At 51.7% G+C, this 17,640-nt stretch overlaps 1 protein-coding gene across 1 annotated transcript in view; it reads left to right on the top strand.

Annotated features, from left to right (window-relative positions):
- LOC113177942 (adhesion G protein-coupled receptor E2-like) overlaps window positions 1-17,640 on the top strand; it is a 44,661-nt gene that overhangs the window by 19,693 nt on the left and 7,328 nt on the right. Inside the window, exons 3-14 of the mRNA XM_077796514.1 lie at window positions 2,309-2,430; window positions 2,930-3,085; window positions 7,718-7,849; window positions 8,346-8,492; window positions 8,934-9,080; window positions 9,211-9,257; window positions 9,367-9,444; window positions 9,845-10,022; window positions 13,281-13,388; window positions 13,718-13,941; window positions 14,134-14,310; window positions 17,087-17,284. Coding sequence (XP_077652640.1) covers window positions 2,309-2,430; window positions 2,930-3,085; window positions 7,718-7,849; window positions 8,346-8,492; window positions 8,934-9,080; window positions 9,211-9,257; window positions 9,367-9,444; window positions 9,845-10,022; window positions 13,281-13,388; window positions 13,718-13,941; window positions 14,134-14,310; window positions 17,087-17,284 — 1,714 coding nt within the window. The remainder of the gene's footprint in view (window positions 1-2,308; window positions 2,431-2,929; window positions 3,086-7,717; window positions 7,850-8,345; window positions 8,493-8,933; window positions 9,081-9,210; window positions 9,258-9,366; window positions 9,445-9,844; window positions 10,023-13,280; window positions 13,389-13,717; window positions 13,942-14,133; window positions 14,311-17,086; window positions 17,285-17,640) is intronic.

The following is a 17,640-nucleotide window of genomic DNA, read 5'->3' as shown; positions in this document are numbered from 1 at the left end:
GGAAGAAAGCACCCAGACTGTGATTTCCCCACTGTGGTCAACTTCGTCACTAGTCATATTTAAACAGGAAGCATTCTTAACTCCAACCAGAACCAAAAGTCCTTCGTCACTGGGCTGGCTGGTCTCGGCACCATGAGGAGCAGATGTCTAAGACTGGTCCATGGTAAGTGGAATCGTGACATGTGACAGGCAAGAAAGGGAGCTAGGAGCCACCAGCAAGCCTTTTGTTTCATTTCTGGCTGGTTTTCTCACTGTTCCTGTTAGGGAGAGCAGGGAGGGTATTTGTAAAGGATGTCAGCTCTTTTTTAATTATTAAGATCTCTAAGGAGAAAGTTGTTCTTACACAGTTACACCCTAGCTCAAACTTTAGGACATAGTGGGCATTTCTCATTGGGCTCTCTGGATAAACAGAACCAATGGGGCACTACAGAGAGAGGGGAAGATGGTAATTTTAAGGACATGGCTCACACAATTGTGCAGGCTGAGAAATCCAGACTCTGCCAGGTAGGTGCAGGATGGAGACCAGGGAGAAGGTGGCAGGATGGAGACCAGGGAGGAGGGGGCAGGATGGAGACCAGGGAGGAGGTGGCAGGATGGAGACCAGGGAGGAGGTGGCAGGATGGAGACCAGGGAGGAGGTGGCAGGATGGAGACCAGGGAGGTGGTGGCAGGTTGGAGACCAGGGAGGAGGTGGCAGGATGGAGACCAGGGAGGAGATGGCAGGATGGAGACCAGGGAGGAGGTGGCAGGATGGAGACCAGGGAGGAGGTGCAGGATGGAGACCAGGGAGGAGGTGGCAGGATGGAGACCAGGGAGGAGGGGGCAGGATGGAGACCAGGGAGGAGGTGCAGGATGGAGACCAGGGAGGAGGTGGCAGGATGGGGACCACGGAGGAGGGGGCAGGATGGAGACCAGGAAGGAGGGGGCAGGATGGAGACCAGGGAGGAGATGGCAGGATGGAGACCAGGGAGGAGGGGGCAGGATGGAGACCAGGGAGCAGGTGGCAGGATGGAGACCAGGGAGGAGCTGATGATCCATCTCAGGTCCAGAAGCAGTCTGGGCCACAACTCCGTCCTCCTCCAGGGGCCAGTCTTGGTCTCTTAGGGCCTCCATGGGTTAGATGAGCCCCACACAGGAGAGGGGATTCTGCTTTCCTTGCATCTTCACATTCAATGGGGCCTCCTCTGATGAAGGCCTCACTGCAATGTTTAGACCCTGACCAGCTGTCCAGGCAGTGCATTAGATAAACTGACCAAGAAGGGACCACCAATACCCCTAGACTTTATTTTAGGGATTGAGAACCAGACTCTCTTTGACTCCTCGCCTGTCTCTGTTGAACAGCAAGAGGCTAATGTACCTAAGGCCCTATTGATTGGGGAGGGTCCCCAGGATGTGCCCTGGGAGGGGACAGCTGTTCAGTGGCAGGAACAGCAGGAGGAGGCCACCAGCCTGAGCCCAGCACCTGCCCACAGCACCTTCCTGTTGGGGGGTAATAGGGCACCACGGGGTCCCAGGACAGGCCGTGGGGCTGACAGTGGTGGTGGCAGATGTGGCTCTCAGGTGCCCCAGTCACAGCTGCCGGCCAGGTGGCTAGTGGGGTACATGTCCCTGAGGAAGGGGACAGGGCCAGAGCACCTGAGAGACCAGGCAGGGGACCTGAGAGAAAAGCTGGCCCTGACCCTCCCTTCCTACCTAAAGGTCAGCGATGGTGGTAAACACCCTGACACACTGGGGTTTGTTCCCACGTGACCCTAGGATGTGGGTGTCATCTTGTCCCCACTCCACAGAAAGGGAAACTGAGGCGGGCAGTGAGGCAGCCTGCCTGTGCTCCAGGGTCTGAACCAGGGCCACCAGGCTCCAGTCCCCCACCCACAGGCCAGGAGAGCCCCGGCTGGAACCCAGAGCTTGCCAGGCTCAGCCCCCTTCCCATCCCCCAGACCCTCTGGGAGGCCCCACCTGGGCTCCCTCTGAGGAGTGGACCAGGTCTGAGCCCAGGAGGGTCCTCAGCCCCTGCCCTCCAGTGCATCACCTCCGGCCTCCTCTTTCTGCTGGGCCCACTGACCTGCCCTCTCTGTGTCTCAGGGCTACTGTATGTCCTGCTGAGTCTCTCCAGAGCCAGAGCCTGGGACTTTCAGGGTGAGTGTGTGGGGAGCAGCGTGTCCACAGCCAGAGCCTGGAAGGGGCCCAGCACCCGAAGCCCAGGGAGGAGAGGCCTGGGCAGGGAGGCTCAGGGCATCTCCCCACCTCCTGGGACCTCCTCTGGAGACCACATTGCCCCCTCCCAGCCTCTGACCAGTCTGTGCCCCCACAGCCTGTGCCCCCTGGTGCCCTCTCAACTCGGAATGTGTCAGCGCCACCGCCTGTCGCTGCAAGCCGGGGTTTGCCTCTTCATCTACAGAGATCTTCACCAACCCCCTGGAGATCTGTGATGGTAAAGAGGATGGGGGAGGGGCAAGGCACATCAGAGACTGCAGGTGCCCAGTGCCAGTGGGGTCATGGGTAAGGGTCAAGGGCTGAGCCTTTGACCTCAAGGCCTTCATCAAAGACAGAAAATAGAAAGGAAATAGTAAGATGGCAGAGAGACCAGGGAATTGCATGGCTTCCTGCACAGAGAGGACCTGGGCCCCAGGGGTTCGTCTCAGCCTGCCCTTAGGTCTGGGGAAGGTGACTCTCAGGTTATAACCTACCCCCAACCTTGGCATTGTCCCCTGTGCCAAACTGAGAGTGTCAGCCAAAGGACTGAGTTGAACAGAGCAGGAAAGGCTTGCTCCAGGCAAAGCACAGCCTCAGCACTGAAGTCCAAGATTCTCTCCAATAGATACTAACTCCACGTGAGACCACATGCTAGGGGGCCAGGTAGGGAACAGGAGTCTCTTGCCTGAGAGACCACACACCTTTGGGAGGTGACCCTTGGTCCTATTATGTTGCAGACATCAATGAATGTGTGCCACCCATGAAAGTGTCCTGTGGAAAACTTGCTGACTGCCAGAATGTGGAGGGGAGCTACTACTGCACGTGCAGCCCAGGCTATGAGCTCCGTTCTGGGGGAACAAACTTCACTAATGAGAGTGAGAACACATGTCAAGGTAAGGCCCACCCCTCACCCCAACCCCACATGCAGTTCAGGGCACCAGAGCTGATCTGGGGACAGCGCCCAGTTATAGCCTCAGCACCTGGACTGTGAGATGGGGCAGCTGTGCGTGCACCCGTCACCAGCACGAGAGGTGGGGGAGGGTCAGGGCACTCTGGGACCAGCTGCTTGGCTCCATCCTGATAGCTCTTCCCGTGACAATGACCAGGGTGCTTATCAGGAAACCCTGTGGACATGAGAGATGTGATGACATCATTGTTGTTTTCTGTTTAAAAAAAAAAAGCCAGGCTCCAGTGGCCTGTGCCTGTGGTCTCAGTTAGTTGGGAGGCTGAGGCAGAAGGATCACTGGAGCGCAGGAGTTCAACCCAGCCTGGGAAATAGAGAGACCCCATCCCTAGGGGGAAAAAGTTGGGGAGAGAGAAAAAGAAAAAGAAACCCACAGGAAGGAGCCCCTATCTTCTAAAGCTACACACAAAGGTGGAGGCTGGGGTGCGACTCCCGGGAAAGCCATTGCAGAAAATCAAAAACAAAACCAGAGGTAGCTTTGCTCTTGGTTCACTGTGTGACTTCAGACAATGCACCTCACCTCTCTGTGCTTCAGTATGTCCATCTGCAGAAGGGGAGTTGTGGGACTGGGGTGTAGCTCAGTGGTAGAGCATTTGTCTAGCAGGTACGAGTCCCGGGTTCAGTCCCCAGCTCCAGGGGAAGAAAGGGGGAGAGCAGAGAGTCATAAGAAGGGAAATGAGATCCAAAGGCACTGAGCAGGTCCTGGCTCCCAGAAAGTGCTGTTAGCAATGGCTTCTGAGCTGAACAGGGCCTGGACCCAGGAGTGTGCTCACCTGCCCTTAGGTCTGGGGGATGAGGAGCTTCCAGCCCACGCCCACCTCAGCATTGTCCCCTGGGTCCAGATCCAGGGGTGTCAGCCAGAGGACTGGGACAGAGCTATCCTGTGGCATCCAGGGGTCAAGGCCCTGGTTGACACAGGTGGTGCCCACTCCAGGCCACTGTCCCACCAGCACAGAGAGGGAGGGTGGTGTGAAGGCCAAGGTCAGAGACAGGGATCAGCTCCCTGGGTCCAAAGCCTGGACTGGCCACCCGTGAGCAGCATGGGATCAGCAAAATCACTTCCTCTCTTGGAGCCCTCCTTGTATCTGCCCCCAGGAGCCTGGATCCCCAGAGATCCCATGAGGTGGGGGCTCTCAGTGGCTTATTACTGGGGAACCCAGGGAGCTGGGGGGAGGCTGAGCCCAGGATGTGGGGAAATGTGGGAGTTGGTGGAAGGTCCCCCGGGGTGCTGCTGCACCTCATTCCCAGTTGTCCCCACGCGACCCCACCCCACCTGGTCCCCTCCACCTATGGCACACCTCTGCAGCCATTGCTACCAGCTGGGAACAGGGGAGGGGACGGTGATGGCCCTGTGGGGGCTGGACAGGGGCCCTTAGGTTGCATCAGCCCTGTCCTGGCCCGTCCTGCTGTTGATCCACACAGCCCGGATGAGGGGTCCCAGCAGGGCATCCTCAGGTGCAAAAATGGGTCCAGGAGACCAGAAGCCCTCCCTGCCTCATCCTGACCCCAGGAATCCTCTGGGCTCCGGGAACCTTTGGCACCTTTCTGGGACACCCAGGGCCATCTGCCATGAGCTGTCACTCACTCCTGTCTGGGGTTCTCTGAGGCTGCTGTGTTGGCCATTCACCTCAGGCCTCTGTCCTGTGGGTCCCTGTGGCACTCAAAGGGGACCTGCTTCCTGAGCATGTTCCCCTCACGTTCAGAGACCAGGAGAGATAAGACGCCAGGAAACACCCCGGGCCTCAGCTGGGAGCTGCTTCCAGAAGCTTCCTCATTTCCTGTCTGTGGCCCTCTCTGATTAGGGGGAACTTCCTCCAGGGGTGGGGACAGCAAGACTCCCCAGAGACAAGCTGGGCACCTTGGAAAGGCTGTCAGTGTCCACCCACAGTTCTGAGTGCCACACTAGGAGCTAGGGGGTTCCTGGGGACGATCGAGGTGCATTTGTGTCACTGTGAGGAAAGGCAGGTGGGACCTGCTGGGGCCTGGGCACCTGGGGCTTTTGGTTTTCTAGTTGTTTGATTGTTTTGGTCCTGGGCACCTAACCCTGGGGCCTTATTACTAACCACATCCCTGGCCCCCTGAGTCACTGGGATTACAGCTACCTCACCTGCCTGAGCAACTCGGTTTAGTTCTTCTTGTTGCTTCCCAGTGGCAGGATTTTTAAATTGTGATGAAACCTGCATCCATAAAACTTACCATTTTAACCACGTTCCAGTGTACTAGTTCTGTGGCACTGATCCTGTTACCCAGGGATCTCAATCATCCCTCTCTACGAGTGTTTTCCTGGGTTTTTTAAAATTTAATTTACAAATAAAAATATTATACATTTTCATCATGTACAGAATGATGTTTTGAAACATGTGTGCACACTGGGATGGCTAATGGAGCTGATCAGCATATGCAATGACTCATGTGCTGTGCTGATTTATGTGGTAAGAACACTTCAAATCTATTCCATTAGTGATTTTCCAGAATGCAACCCATTGGCCAAACCCAGTGGTGCTCACCTGGGAATCAGCAGCTCTGGAGGCTGAGGCAGGAGTATCACAAGCTTAAGGCCAGCCTCAACAACTTAGCAAGGCCCTCAGCAACTATCTCCCCACTGAGGAAATAAAACATAAGCAGAGATGGGATGTGGCTCAGAGGTAGTTCTATTTTTAATATCTGAGGACCGTCCCCACTTCCCAGCCATGGTGTGCACAGGGTCCTTTTCTCGGACTACTGGCCATCTGTGTGCCCATCTGGCTTCCCCAACAGCCACCCAGAAGGTGTGAGATGACATTTCATCACAGTTCTTTTCTAGTCCCCTGAGGATTGGCGATGGCGAGGGTTTTCTCCTGGGCCTCAGGGCCCTTCTCCTGTTGTCCTTTGAGAAGCATCTGTTCAGGTCACTAGCCCATTGGCGGATGGGGTGAGTGGGTTTCTTACTGCTGAGTTGCTTGATCAAGCTCCTCATGATACTTTGCATATTGACACCCAATAAGACGCGTGGCTTGTGAGTGTGCCTCCCGTTCCCTGAGTTGTTTCTCACTGTGTCCACTGTTTCCTTTGCTTTTCAAAAGCTGTCAGTTGGCTAAGATCCCCTTGCTCCATTTGTATTTTGCTGCCTGTGCCTTGGGTCCCGTCCAAACCATCACTGACAGGCCAACGTCGCCAGCTCTCCCCTGTGCTCTCTGCTAAGCAGCTGGGCAGGTCCAATCTGACCTTCACTGTTTAATCTGAGGTGATTTTTATGTGGTGGGAGGGGAGGGTCTCATGTCCTCCTGGTTGGCATGTTCAGGTTCCCAGGCCTTTTAATGAAGAGTCCTTCCCATTGTGCGCTCTTGCCATCTTCATCAAAAATCAACTGACTGTAAATACGTGGGCTTTTCTGGCCTCTCTGCTCTGCTCCTTGGCTGTGTGTCTGTCCCCATACAGAACCACCCTGTGTTGTCACTACAGCTTCCCAGGAGATTCTGAGGTCAAGTCATGGGATGTGCCCAGCTTTGCTCTGTTTCTGAGCACCTGGCTTTATCCTCAGGTGTTAATGATGAGTGTCACTCTGGGAAGCCCTTGGCCATGGTCTCCCACCCCCACTGCTTAGGCATCAAGGGTGGCCATCACTGCCACCTTCTCCCTGAGCGTAGACCACCTGTAGGACCCCAGTGGTGCAAAGATTCCCACAGGGGAGGGTCCAGGGAATGGCTGGGCCTCCCTCTGCCACTCTCCAGAGGAGGTCAACCCAGACCCCAGGGGCCTGACCACTTGGAACAGAGATAATTGATGGGTCCCATGTAGCAGGCCACAGGTCTCTGTCCCAGTGGAGGTGAAGAAGAGATGACAGAAATGTCTGCCACCCCTCCCTGTCCCCATGCCTCCACTCTCTGCTGCTGTCCACCCACGGCTGGCCTCCACAGGACAAGGATGTTTCACGGGGTCAGGAACACACCTGCACAGTCCCCAGGATGCCTGGCTGGGTGTCAACCCTGGGTGCTCTGGCATGGTCCTCACTCCTGTCCCTGCCATTAAGTCTTGTCCCAGTGGGCCTGGCTCAGGGGCGGATCTCGGTTCCTCTCCTTGGAGCTGGGCTCTCAGAGCTAGTGGGATGAGAGAACCTGTCCTGCTAGGTCACTGGGACCCAGGGACAACTCAGCCATCGAGCAGTCACACTAGCAGAATCAGGCCAAAGGCCACCCTGGAAGCCAAGACAGGCCCCACTCAGGAGCTTAGCACTTCCCCTGCACTTGAGTCCCAGGAGGACACATCTGGCCTCTGCTCCAAATCCTCAAGCCAGGACACATGTGGCCATGACACCTTGGCCCAGCTGGGAGCTTCCCAGGGAGGCAGAGGGCACTGGGAGGACAACAGAGAGTCTGGAGACCATGCTCCCCCTGGAGAGCCTCCTTGTGGGTTAGGAAAGGAACCTGGGGACACAGCGGGTCCACCCCATGCCAGGAACCTGGCCGACTCCCAGCCTGGGCTGACAGAGCCAAACCCTCTGATCACAACACTCACATCCAACCCAACAAGCCACCTGAAGCTGCCGGCTGCCCGCATCCTGCCCCTCTTCTTCCTCTTGCAGACGTGGACGAATGTAAGCAGAACCCCAGAATCTGCAAGGGCCGCAGCACCTGCATCAACACTCAGGGCAGCTACACCTGCAAGTGTCTGCCTGGCTTTGAGCTCAACCCAGAGGACCCGAAGCAGTGCACAGGTAGAGGCCCCAGGAGGACCCCTGAGGGTGGACAGAAGCTGGGGATGCAGCAGAGGCAGGTCCTGCACCCAAGGAGGGAGAAGACCTGCAGGTTCCCAAGGTCCAGGGGCTCAGGCTCAGCCTAAGGGAGGCTGCAGGGCCATCTGGGCCTCAGCTCTTCCTGGTCTGTCACCTGAGAGTAAAAGAGAGTCACTTTCAGTTCAGACAAGGAGCATCCACCATGATCAGAAAGAGGGCGACCAGAATCCTTGGTCAGGAAGTTCCACCCCTGGCCTCATTTCCCTCCTGGCTTCTGTAAACTGGAGACCAGGGTCATTGCTGTGGCCTTCATGCAGGGAGGCCACCTGAGGTGCTCTGAAGGTGAAGCTGGAGGTTACTAGTGAGGTATATGCTAAGGTCCTTGGTTTGAGGAGGCGACAAGATGGAGAAGTGGGTGCAGTGAGTAGGAGTGTGGGAGCCGGTCAGGGGTGGGGACTGACCCCCTGCTTTGTCCTAGATGTGAATGAATGCGCCTCTGGACAAAACCCGTGCCACAAATCCACTCACTGCCTCAACCAAGTGGGTGGCTACCAGTGCCGCTGCCGACCCGGCTGGAAGCCAGTCCCCGGATCCCCCAACGGCCCCAACAGCACCGTGTGCGAAGGTGGGGCTCAGAGGCCACACTCAGGGGCCCACAGTCCAGCCGGGATCTCAGCCATCCCCGGCAAACCGACCACGTCCAGTGCTGCCGCACCTGTGCCTGCGCCAGCTAATGCTCCAGGGGCTGGACACAGACAGATGGGGTCCTGGGGGAGGAGCTGGGGTCTGACAGGAGGCTCCTGGGTCCTGGGCTGCAGCTAGTGATTAACTGGGTGACGAGTTTCCGCAGCCTCACAACCTGCACCTGCACAGGGCAGATCTGGGGCGCACCAGGCCTCACACACCCCTTGACCTGGTGCCCAACTCAAAAGGGTATGGATCTCCAGGTGGCCAGAACAGAGCCCAGGCAGGGCACTAATGGCGGGAAGAAGTGGGTGGAGTTTGGACAGCAGAGAGCACTGGTCCTCGCTGAGGTGGGGACCAAACCCTCTGTCTGTGTCCCCAGATGTGGACGAGTGCAGCTCTGGGCAGCATCAGTGCCACCAGTCCGCCATCTGCACCAACACCCTGGGGTCGTACCAGTGCCACTGCCGCCCAGGCTGGGAGCTGATTCCTGGGAGCGTCAATGGCCGGAACAGCACCATCTGCAAAGGTACCCAGCCTGCCCTGACCCCAGAACATCCCCCACCCCACACACGTGCACACCCACGTACACATGCTCATACACACTCACGCACACACACGTGCACTCCTCCTAATGAACCACTGTCCTGTCCCCACAGTCAAGCCCTTCTTCACCTGGATTCTGCCCCCTGGAGTCCACAGCCAGGTGAGCACCCCAGCCAGGACAGGGAGGTGGGGATCCCTGGGGCAGCACCCTGTCCACCCCTTGGCCCTGAGCTTCCCACCCACCCGTGACCCCTCATCTCTTTCCCCAGAGTCTCTCCCATTTCATTGACAAAGTCAACAATCTGCACAGGGATGTCAAGCCAGATCAGGCCAATGAAACCATCCAGGTAAGGGCAGGATCCAGGGGAAGCAGGGGGAGACCTCCCATAGAGGGAGAGGGCAGCTGTGGTCTGGGGAAAGAGGGACAGGCCCAAGCACAGTGGGGCCCTGCTCTGAGCTGGCCACTCTCCCAGGGCAGGTGGAAGAGGACACTGGGGGCCACACACACTGTTGGACGCCCACGTGCACTGTCTGTCCTCTTGCTCTCATCCTTGTCTTTGTCATCCTTGACAGTCAGGAACCAGGGCTGACCTCTGAGGAGCAAGGACCACCCAGGGAGTCCCAAACCATGCTCTCTCTATCCCCAACTGGACAGTGTCTGGGTCTATTCTCTGGGGCTGTGTGGTCAAGCCCTTCGTGTGGTACCTCTGGCCCAAGACCACCTGCTCTGTGCCCCCATCCGTTCAGGGGATCATGCAGGAGGTGGATGAGCTGCTGGAGACCCCTGGGGACCTGCAGACCCTGCCCCCCTCACAGAAGCACTACGTGGCCACTCACCTGCTGGCAGAACTGGAGAGGGCCCTGAGACACCTGAGCAGGGGTCTGCCTGAGGGGACAGCAACCTTCAATTATTCTGCAGGCACACGTAAGTCCCTGGGTCTGCGCCAGCACCTGTTCCTAGCCTCATCCTCTTCTTATCCCACTAGAGCTGAGTAGCCACACTGTATCTCAGTGACTCACATAAATAATCACAACAGTGAAAAAGGCATAAAAATAGTACACATTTACAATATAGTATACATTATCAGCAGAAAATGACAATAAGGAATTTTAGGGGGGCTGGGTTGTAGCTCAGTGGTAGAGCACTTGCCTAGAGGCACAGGGTTCGATCCTCAGCACCACATACAAATAAGTGAATAAAGCAAAGGTGTTGTGTCCATCTACAACCAAAAAAAAAAAAAATTAAAGAATTTTAGGTTAAAAAATAGAAACAGCTTCAAAAAATATTTGGGAGTAATATAAATTAATCTTGCTTGATATTTAGGTATTAATTGTTTTATTGTGGTAGAATTCACTTAACAAGTTTCACCAATTAAGTTCACCATTTAAAATCCACCAGTTCGACATTTCAGTGGAATCAAGAACATTCACAAACTGATGCAGCCATCACCTCCATTTCTAAGACAATTTTCTCCAAAATCAAACTCAGTGCCTCCTCAGCTTTCATCCCTCACTCCTCCCCTCCCCCAACCCTGGCATCCACTCACCTGCTTGCTGTCTTAATGGAGCTGCCTATTCCAGCATTTAGTAAAAAGCAATCACACAAAGTGTGACCTGTCCCTCTAGCTTCTTTCTCCTAGAATAATGCTGTTGAGCATGGCATAGCATCACTCCATCCCTTTCATGGCTGAATATGACTCCATCCTATGGGTGTTAGCTGACCCACTCAGCCACTGATGAACATCTGGGTTAGTTCCACCTCTTGGCTATTGTGACTTATTACTAAGAATATGGATGTATAAGTGTTTGTTTGAATAATTCTTCTCAGTGCTTTGGTGTGTCTACCATGGACTGGACTTGGTAGGTAACATGGTAATTCCATGTGCAGTTTTGGGGGAACCACCAGACGGTTTGCAGAGTGGCAACCCTATTCCATAGTACCACCAGCGGGGTGCAAGTGTGGCATCTCCATGGCCGTGGCTAAACATGTAACTTCCGATTCAGTTGGTTTTATCACGGCTGTTCTAGTGCATGTGAGGAGATGTCTCATTGCTGGTTGAATTGCATCTCCCTGTTGACGGGTGATGGTTAGCATCTTTTCATGAGCCTCTGGACCATTTGTGGATCTTTTTGTAGAAATGTCTGTTCAGATCCTTTGTGCATTTGTGATTGGGTTGGTCCTTTGTTGAGTTGTAAGAGCTTTTCATCTATTTTGACAGGAGACCATTATGAGATGTGCAACTTGGATTTGCTTTCTCCATCCTATGGATTATCTCTTGGTTGTGCTCCTCACGACTAAAACACTCAGGGTCACTCCAGATGAACTGGGCTGCATGAAATAATCACAGAAGAGACAGACATGTCTTTTTCTTTGGGGTCCTCTGACAGCTCCTGTGACCTTAGGGGTCCATGGAAAGAGGGGGAGCACGTGTTGACCCCTTTTATTGAGGAGAAGCGATTTAAATGAGGCAAGGGGACAGTTTTCAGGAGGTTGAGTCTAGCTTCATGATGTCTGCTGTCAGCAGGTTGACTGACATCTAGGAGGGCCACACCCAAAGGCATAGCAAGAAAAGGGGACACACACAAAGGGTGTTTCCATGGAATATTCCATAAGAGGTATTATCACAAAGGTACAGATGAGCATAGCTCAACCACTCAGGGAAGGACAATGCGAATCATGCAGAGTGGCTGCCACATGTTTTAATATCTTTGGTACCATTTCACTTGAATGTCCGATGTTTTGAATTTTGAGGACGTCTACTACTTTCTCCTTCATGGCTTGTATATTCAGTGTCATATCTAACAATCCATTGCTAAATCCAGGGTCAGAAAGACACCACTATATTTCCTCCTATGGGCTTCAGTTCTTAGATGTAGGCCTTTGTTCTATTTTGAGTTAATCTGTGTGTGTGGTGTGAGGTAGGGGTCCCACTTCCTTCTTTCTCCTTGGATATCCAGTGATCCCACATCAATCATTGAAGAGACTGTTCTTATGCCCATTGAATAGTCTTGGTCCCCTGGCTGAAAGGCAACTGACCACAGAGGTGCAGGTTTATTTCTGGGCTCACCTTTCCCTCTGTCTTTATGCCAGTACCACGCTGCTTTGGGCTCTGCTCATTTGCCATCAGTTCTGAAATCAGGAGTGAGAGTCCTCCCCCTTTGTTGCTCTTTTCAGCCATGCTTTCACTACTTGGATCTCTTGCAATGCTGTGTTAGTTTGAAGGGGAGTTTATCTATTTAAGCAAATTATAATATTAATGGCTGTTGGGACATGGATAGGGATGACATTGACCCTGTAGATCTCTTTGGGGCATGTCGCCATCTTACCAATATAATTTCCCCATCCATGAACACAAGGTGTCCTTGCATCCATTTGGGGTCTTTAATGCCTTTCAAATCCTTCTGTAGTTCTCTATGTACAAGTCCTGAGTCTCTTAGTTAAATTTATTCCTAATATTTTTTCGAGATTGTTGTGTCTATGTTCATGAGAGATATAGGTCTCTTGTTTTCTTTTCTCATGATGTCTTTATCTGGTTTTGGCATCAGAGTAATAGTGGCCTCCAGGAATTACTAGATGCCATCGACTCTTCTGTTGTTTGAAAGAGGTTAAAAAGAATTCATGTTCATTTTAACATAAATGGCTGGTGAAATTCAAAATCAAAGCCATCTGATCTGGGATGTTCAACAGGGAGGTTTTTCATTATTGATTCAATCTTCTTATCCATTAATGCCTCTTCAGATTTTCTACTTATTCTTGAGTAGGTTTTGGTAGTTTGTGTGTCCATAAGAATTTATCCATTTCATCTAAGTTTTATAATTTGTTGGTGCACATTTGATCTTACTACTATAATTCCTTTTAACTTCAGATTTCATATATGTGTATGTTTATACAAATCTATGCACTCAACACATATATACACATAAACATAAAATCTGAAGAAACAAAGAATTATTATATACATATATGTATGTGTACATATATGTATATATATATATATATATGTCTATATATACACACACATATATATATATATATGTGTGTGTAGTTATACTGAATTGGAAGTTACATATGTGTACACATATACATAACATGATATATGTGATATACATGTGTACATATACAATATCCACATATACACATGTATATTCCTAACATAACTCTTCTTCTTCCCACACATCATAGAACTGTCCCTAGAGGTGCAGGAACGAGGAGATGGCAATGTCACCTTGTGTCAGAATCAGGCAAAGATGCAGCTGAACTGGAATCTGGCACAGGAATCTGCTCTCAGAGGTAACATCTGAGATGGGGAAAAGGTGGATGTCCAACTTACACCAGTACCATCCTGTTTGGAAGAGGCCTCAGGGTGGGAAAAGATGCCCAAAATACACAATTCAAGACTAAAGGGTAATGTGGGTAGGACGAGGTCACTAGAAGAGCATCCAAAGGGGAGGTTCTGGGGAGAGATGAGGCCACATTCTGTTGTGTGCACGTGTGAATGTGGAGCAGCAAGTCCCACTATTGTGTATCATTATAATACAACAATTCAAAAGGAGGAGAGGCCATCTAAGGAGGAGGCCCTGGAGGAGACCCTGAGACTCACCCGTGGCCTCGTCCTGCAGGCCCTTCTGTGGTGGGCTTGGTCTCCACCCCAGGGATGGACAAGCTGCTGGCCGAAGCTCCCCTGGTCCTGGAGCCTGAGAAGCAGGTGGCTCCCCATGGGACACACGAGGACTTGCTGCCAAGAGTCTCGTCTGTCCTGCTCTCAGATGTCACATCAGCCTTTTTGAGCAGCAACGTCACCCAGAACCTCAGCTCATCAGTTACCTTCACCTTCTCCCATCCTGTGAGTTGTGGGGGGGGGGGGTCCACGGTGTGGGAAGAGCCCCAGGCCCAGGCACACCCTTGTTGTCTGTGTTAACCTTGAGGTTCAGCAGGACTCCCCACAGGTGCACCCCACACAGCAAAGCGAGCCCTTCCTGGGTCAGCATCTCTGAGCACAGGAAGACCAGCTCACACCCCTGTCCTGTTACTACAGCCAGTGACACCTGCACCAAGGCATAAGGTGCTCTGTGTCTTCTGGGACCACAGCCAGAATGGGAGTCACTGGACCACTGCAGGCTGCAGGACAGTGAGCACCGGAGGTGGCAGCACCACCTGCCACTGTACCCACCTCAGCAGCTTTGCTGTCCTCATGGTCCACTACCATGTACAGGTGAGAGGCTGCCTTCAGCATCAATTGTTGCAAAACACACTTATGCAAATGTCACTGATGAAGTAAAACAAATTTGTTCCCTTGCGGTTTCTGTGGGTCAGCAACCCAGCACAGGGGGATGAGTTCCTTGTTCAGGTTCTAAAAGACTGACATGATCACATCAGCCAGGGCCACAGTCTCTTCTGGGTCTTGCAGCCCTCCTCCAGCTCCCTGGTTGCAGGCAGAGTCCAGTTCCCTTCTCTTAGCAGCTTTCAGGGGGGACCACACTCAGTTCCTAAGACCCACCCACATTTCCTCTCCTATGACCCCTGGTTGGCCTTCTCACAAAACACCAGTGTTCCCATCTGAAAACCAGCATGAAAATGTCCCTTCTATAGAATCCCTCTCAAGTTTTGAATCTCTTTTACCAGGAAGAGTCCAGATGTTTAATGCAATCACCTGATTACACCAAGCCCAGAACAAACTCCCTAATCTAAAAGTCAACAGATGGAGCCCTAAATTCCACCTGCAAAATCCCTCTACAGCAGCACCTAGTTTATCAGAGAATTGAATAATTAGAAGAAGGTTTGTGTAACAGCAGGGGGTGGACATAGGAAGACCAAGTTAGAATTCTACTTACCACCAGGGTCTGTAAGTCAACCATGGTCAGGTCTCAGGTTTACAAAAAAAAAGAAGGTCTGGTGAAGGTGGAGGTCAAAGGGGGTCAGGGGAGTCAGGGAGGATGGCTGGACTGGAGGCTGTTTACCTCCTCCACTAGCCAGGGGAGTGGACACTTCTGCTTCCCCAGGTTCAGACTCTCAGGTGAGCCCACATTGTGGGCATTTACTGTGAGCACCCTGTGACCATGAGCATGACAAAGATCTCAGCCAAGTGCCTCTGCCCCAGGAGTGTGCACATTCCAAGACCTCGCTGCCACCTCACCCAGTAGCACACTCTCATGTGTCAACTGCTTCTTTATTCATGCAAGAGGCATGTATTTATGCTTCAAATTTCAGACTTGATGGAGAGGAAACATGGAGGGGTCTCCCACCTCCACCCTTAGGCATCAAGTTCCTCCTGCCTCAGACAAACAGGGCTCTCACTGTCCTCTGCACTCTCCTAGGGCTGTCTCAGGAATATTGACAAAACCTGTGTTTATTCTTTTTTTTTGATTATTTTTAAAGATGGACACAATATCTTTATTTGATTTATTTTGTAATGTAGTGCTGAGGATCATACCCAGAACCTCACAAGTGCCAGGCAAGCGCTCTACTGCGGAGCTGTAACCCCAGCCCCACCTGAGTTTATTCTTTGGTTCTTTTCATCCTCATAATGTTGGCAGCTATATTTGCTCATGTGGTTTACTTTTTTTTCTTTACATATTGGAGATTCTTCAAGCCCTGTGTACAAAGGGCTTCACCATTACTTCTAAGGAAACACTGCATTCCTTTGTGTGAATAGACTGTAAATAGTCTGTCAAGTTCTGATCACTTGTTAACACAAAGAATATTGCAAAAATGTCCACATGCTTCATTTATCTCCTATTTGAGTGTGCATGCAGAATGTCTATCTGTTCTAATTCATACCTGCACATAAATAGACACTGCCACATCTAGACACAGAGAGGCTGAACCTGGTAACAATCCCACCAGGATTACATGAAGGTGGGTGATGACTCACACCTCACTGCAGGGTTACTATCAACTTTTGGGGGTGCTTGTCTAACTGAGAGGTCAATGTATCTAGGGAAATACTTCTCTCCTTTTTAGCAGGAGTGGAATGGAACATCTTCTTTAAGAACCATTTCTATTTCTGCTTCTGGAAACAATTTTTGCATATCCTTGGTCCATCTTTCTAGTGGCTTATTGAAATATGTGCTTTTGATTTGCAGGAGCTTTTTATATATTATGGAAATTAGATTTTGTCTTTATATCAGATGATCTCAAAAATGACCACATGTTAATATCACCTGAAGGACTGTTTATTTTAAAATGTTTTCTTAGGAAGCAATTTCATTTTTTTAGACATGTTTCAAGAACAAAAATAGAAGAAACCGATCAGATACTTGGTTAAAGGAAGAAAGTTAATGATGATGGTAACTTAAAATTTACACTTTCCCACCTATTTCTCCAAGTCCTCTTAAAACCATGAGGAAATGAAAAGAAAACCCACCACCCCATTACTCTTTACCCAGAGGCACCTATTTTGAAAGTTTTGCCTCTGTTTCATTTATCAGGTGTCATTCTTTCCCTCTGCTCCTCCCCTGCATGCCTCCTAATTTCCCAAATTTGTCTTTACACCAGGGACTCAAATGTAGCATGCACAAATGTCACCTGTAGGGTTCAAACTTTGTTTTCAAACATTTTCTTGGGAAACCATTTCAAATTTTCAGATATGTTGCAAAAACAAAATCCACACAAACAACATCTGTGTGCACTTGATCCAGATGCACCTGCTTTGAAATTTTACCTTCATTGTTTAACATTTGAACATTTCCCCTCCCTCTTTCCTCTTCTCTCCTCTTCCCCTCAATTACATTGAAATAGAATTGATGGTCGGCTTTTAAATATCCTCATGGCTTTAAGATGATTTTCAGAAAGAAGTGGGGTAAAGGTGAATTTTAAGCTTCTGTTATTAATTTTAATTTTTAACCAAGTATCTAATTCTAACTTCACAGGGATTTGTGGCCAGTAAGGAACAGGCAGAGCTGGACTGAGGCCAGTGGTGTCTGGGATGGGAGGTTAATGCCTGGACACTGAGGTTCAGGTGGCTGTGAAGGCTCCTCCCTCTGCCCCAGGAGGATGACCCCGTGCTGAGCGTCATCACCTGCGTGGGGCTGGGCGTGTTGCTGCTGTGCCTGGTCCTGGCGGCCCTCACCTTCCTCCTGTGCAGAGCCATCCAGAACACCAGCACCTCCCTGCACCTGCAGCTCTCGCTCTGCCTCCTGCTGGCCCACCTGCTCTTCCTCATGGCCATCGACAGAACCCAGCCCAAGGTACCCAGGTGTCCCCTCCCTGCCCGCCCAGGGGTGCTGAACTCAGGAGCCAGGCTGCCCGGCTCCTAATAAAACAGCCTGGGCCCCGGGGAAGTCCAGAGGAGGTCGATGCCCATTTCACGTTGATGGATTCAACGAGAAAACGAACCCTCTTTGCAACTCCAGCAGCAACATTCGTGTTGCTTAGCAACACGGCTTGCGTCCTAGAGAAGTTCCTTCATTAGGGGACTGGGTAGGGTGAACTGACGCAAAATATACATGGCATCCGTCAATCACCAGATGTGGCCTCCTGATTCAATCAGGAGACACGAAGGAGGCGACTGGGCAGGTGTCACGCGGCACCTCGTTTTACAGCA

Source organism: Urocitellus parryii, chromosome 3, assembly GCF_045843805.1.
Source record: "Urocitellus parryii isolate mUroPar1 chromosome 3, mUroPar1.hap1, whole genome shotgun sequence".
Taxonomy (NCBI): domain Eukaryota; kingdom Metazoa; phylum Chordata; class Mammalia; order Rodentia; family Sciuridae; genus Urocitellus; species Urocitellus parryii.
This window is presented reverse-complemented; position numbering and strand designations above follow the sequence as displayed.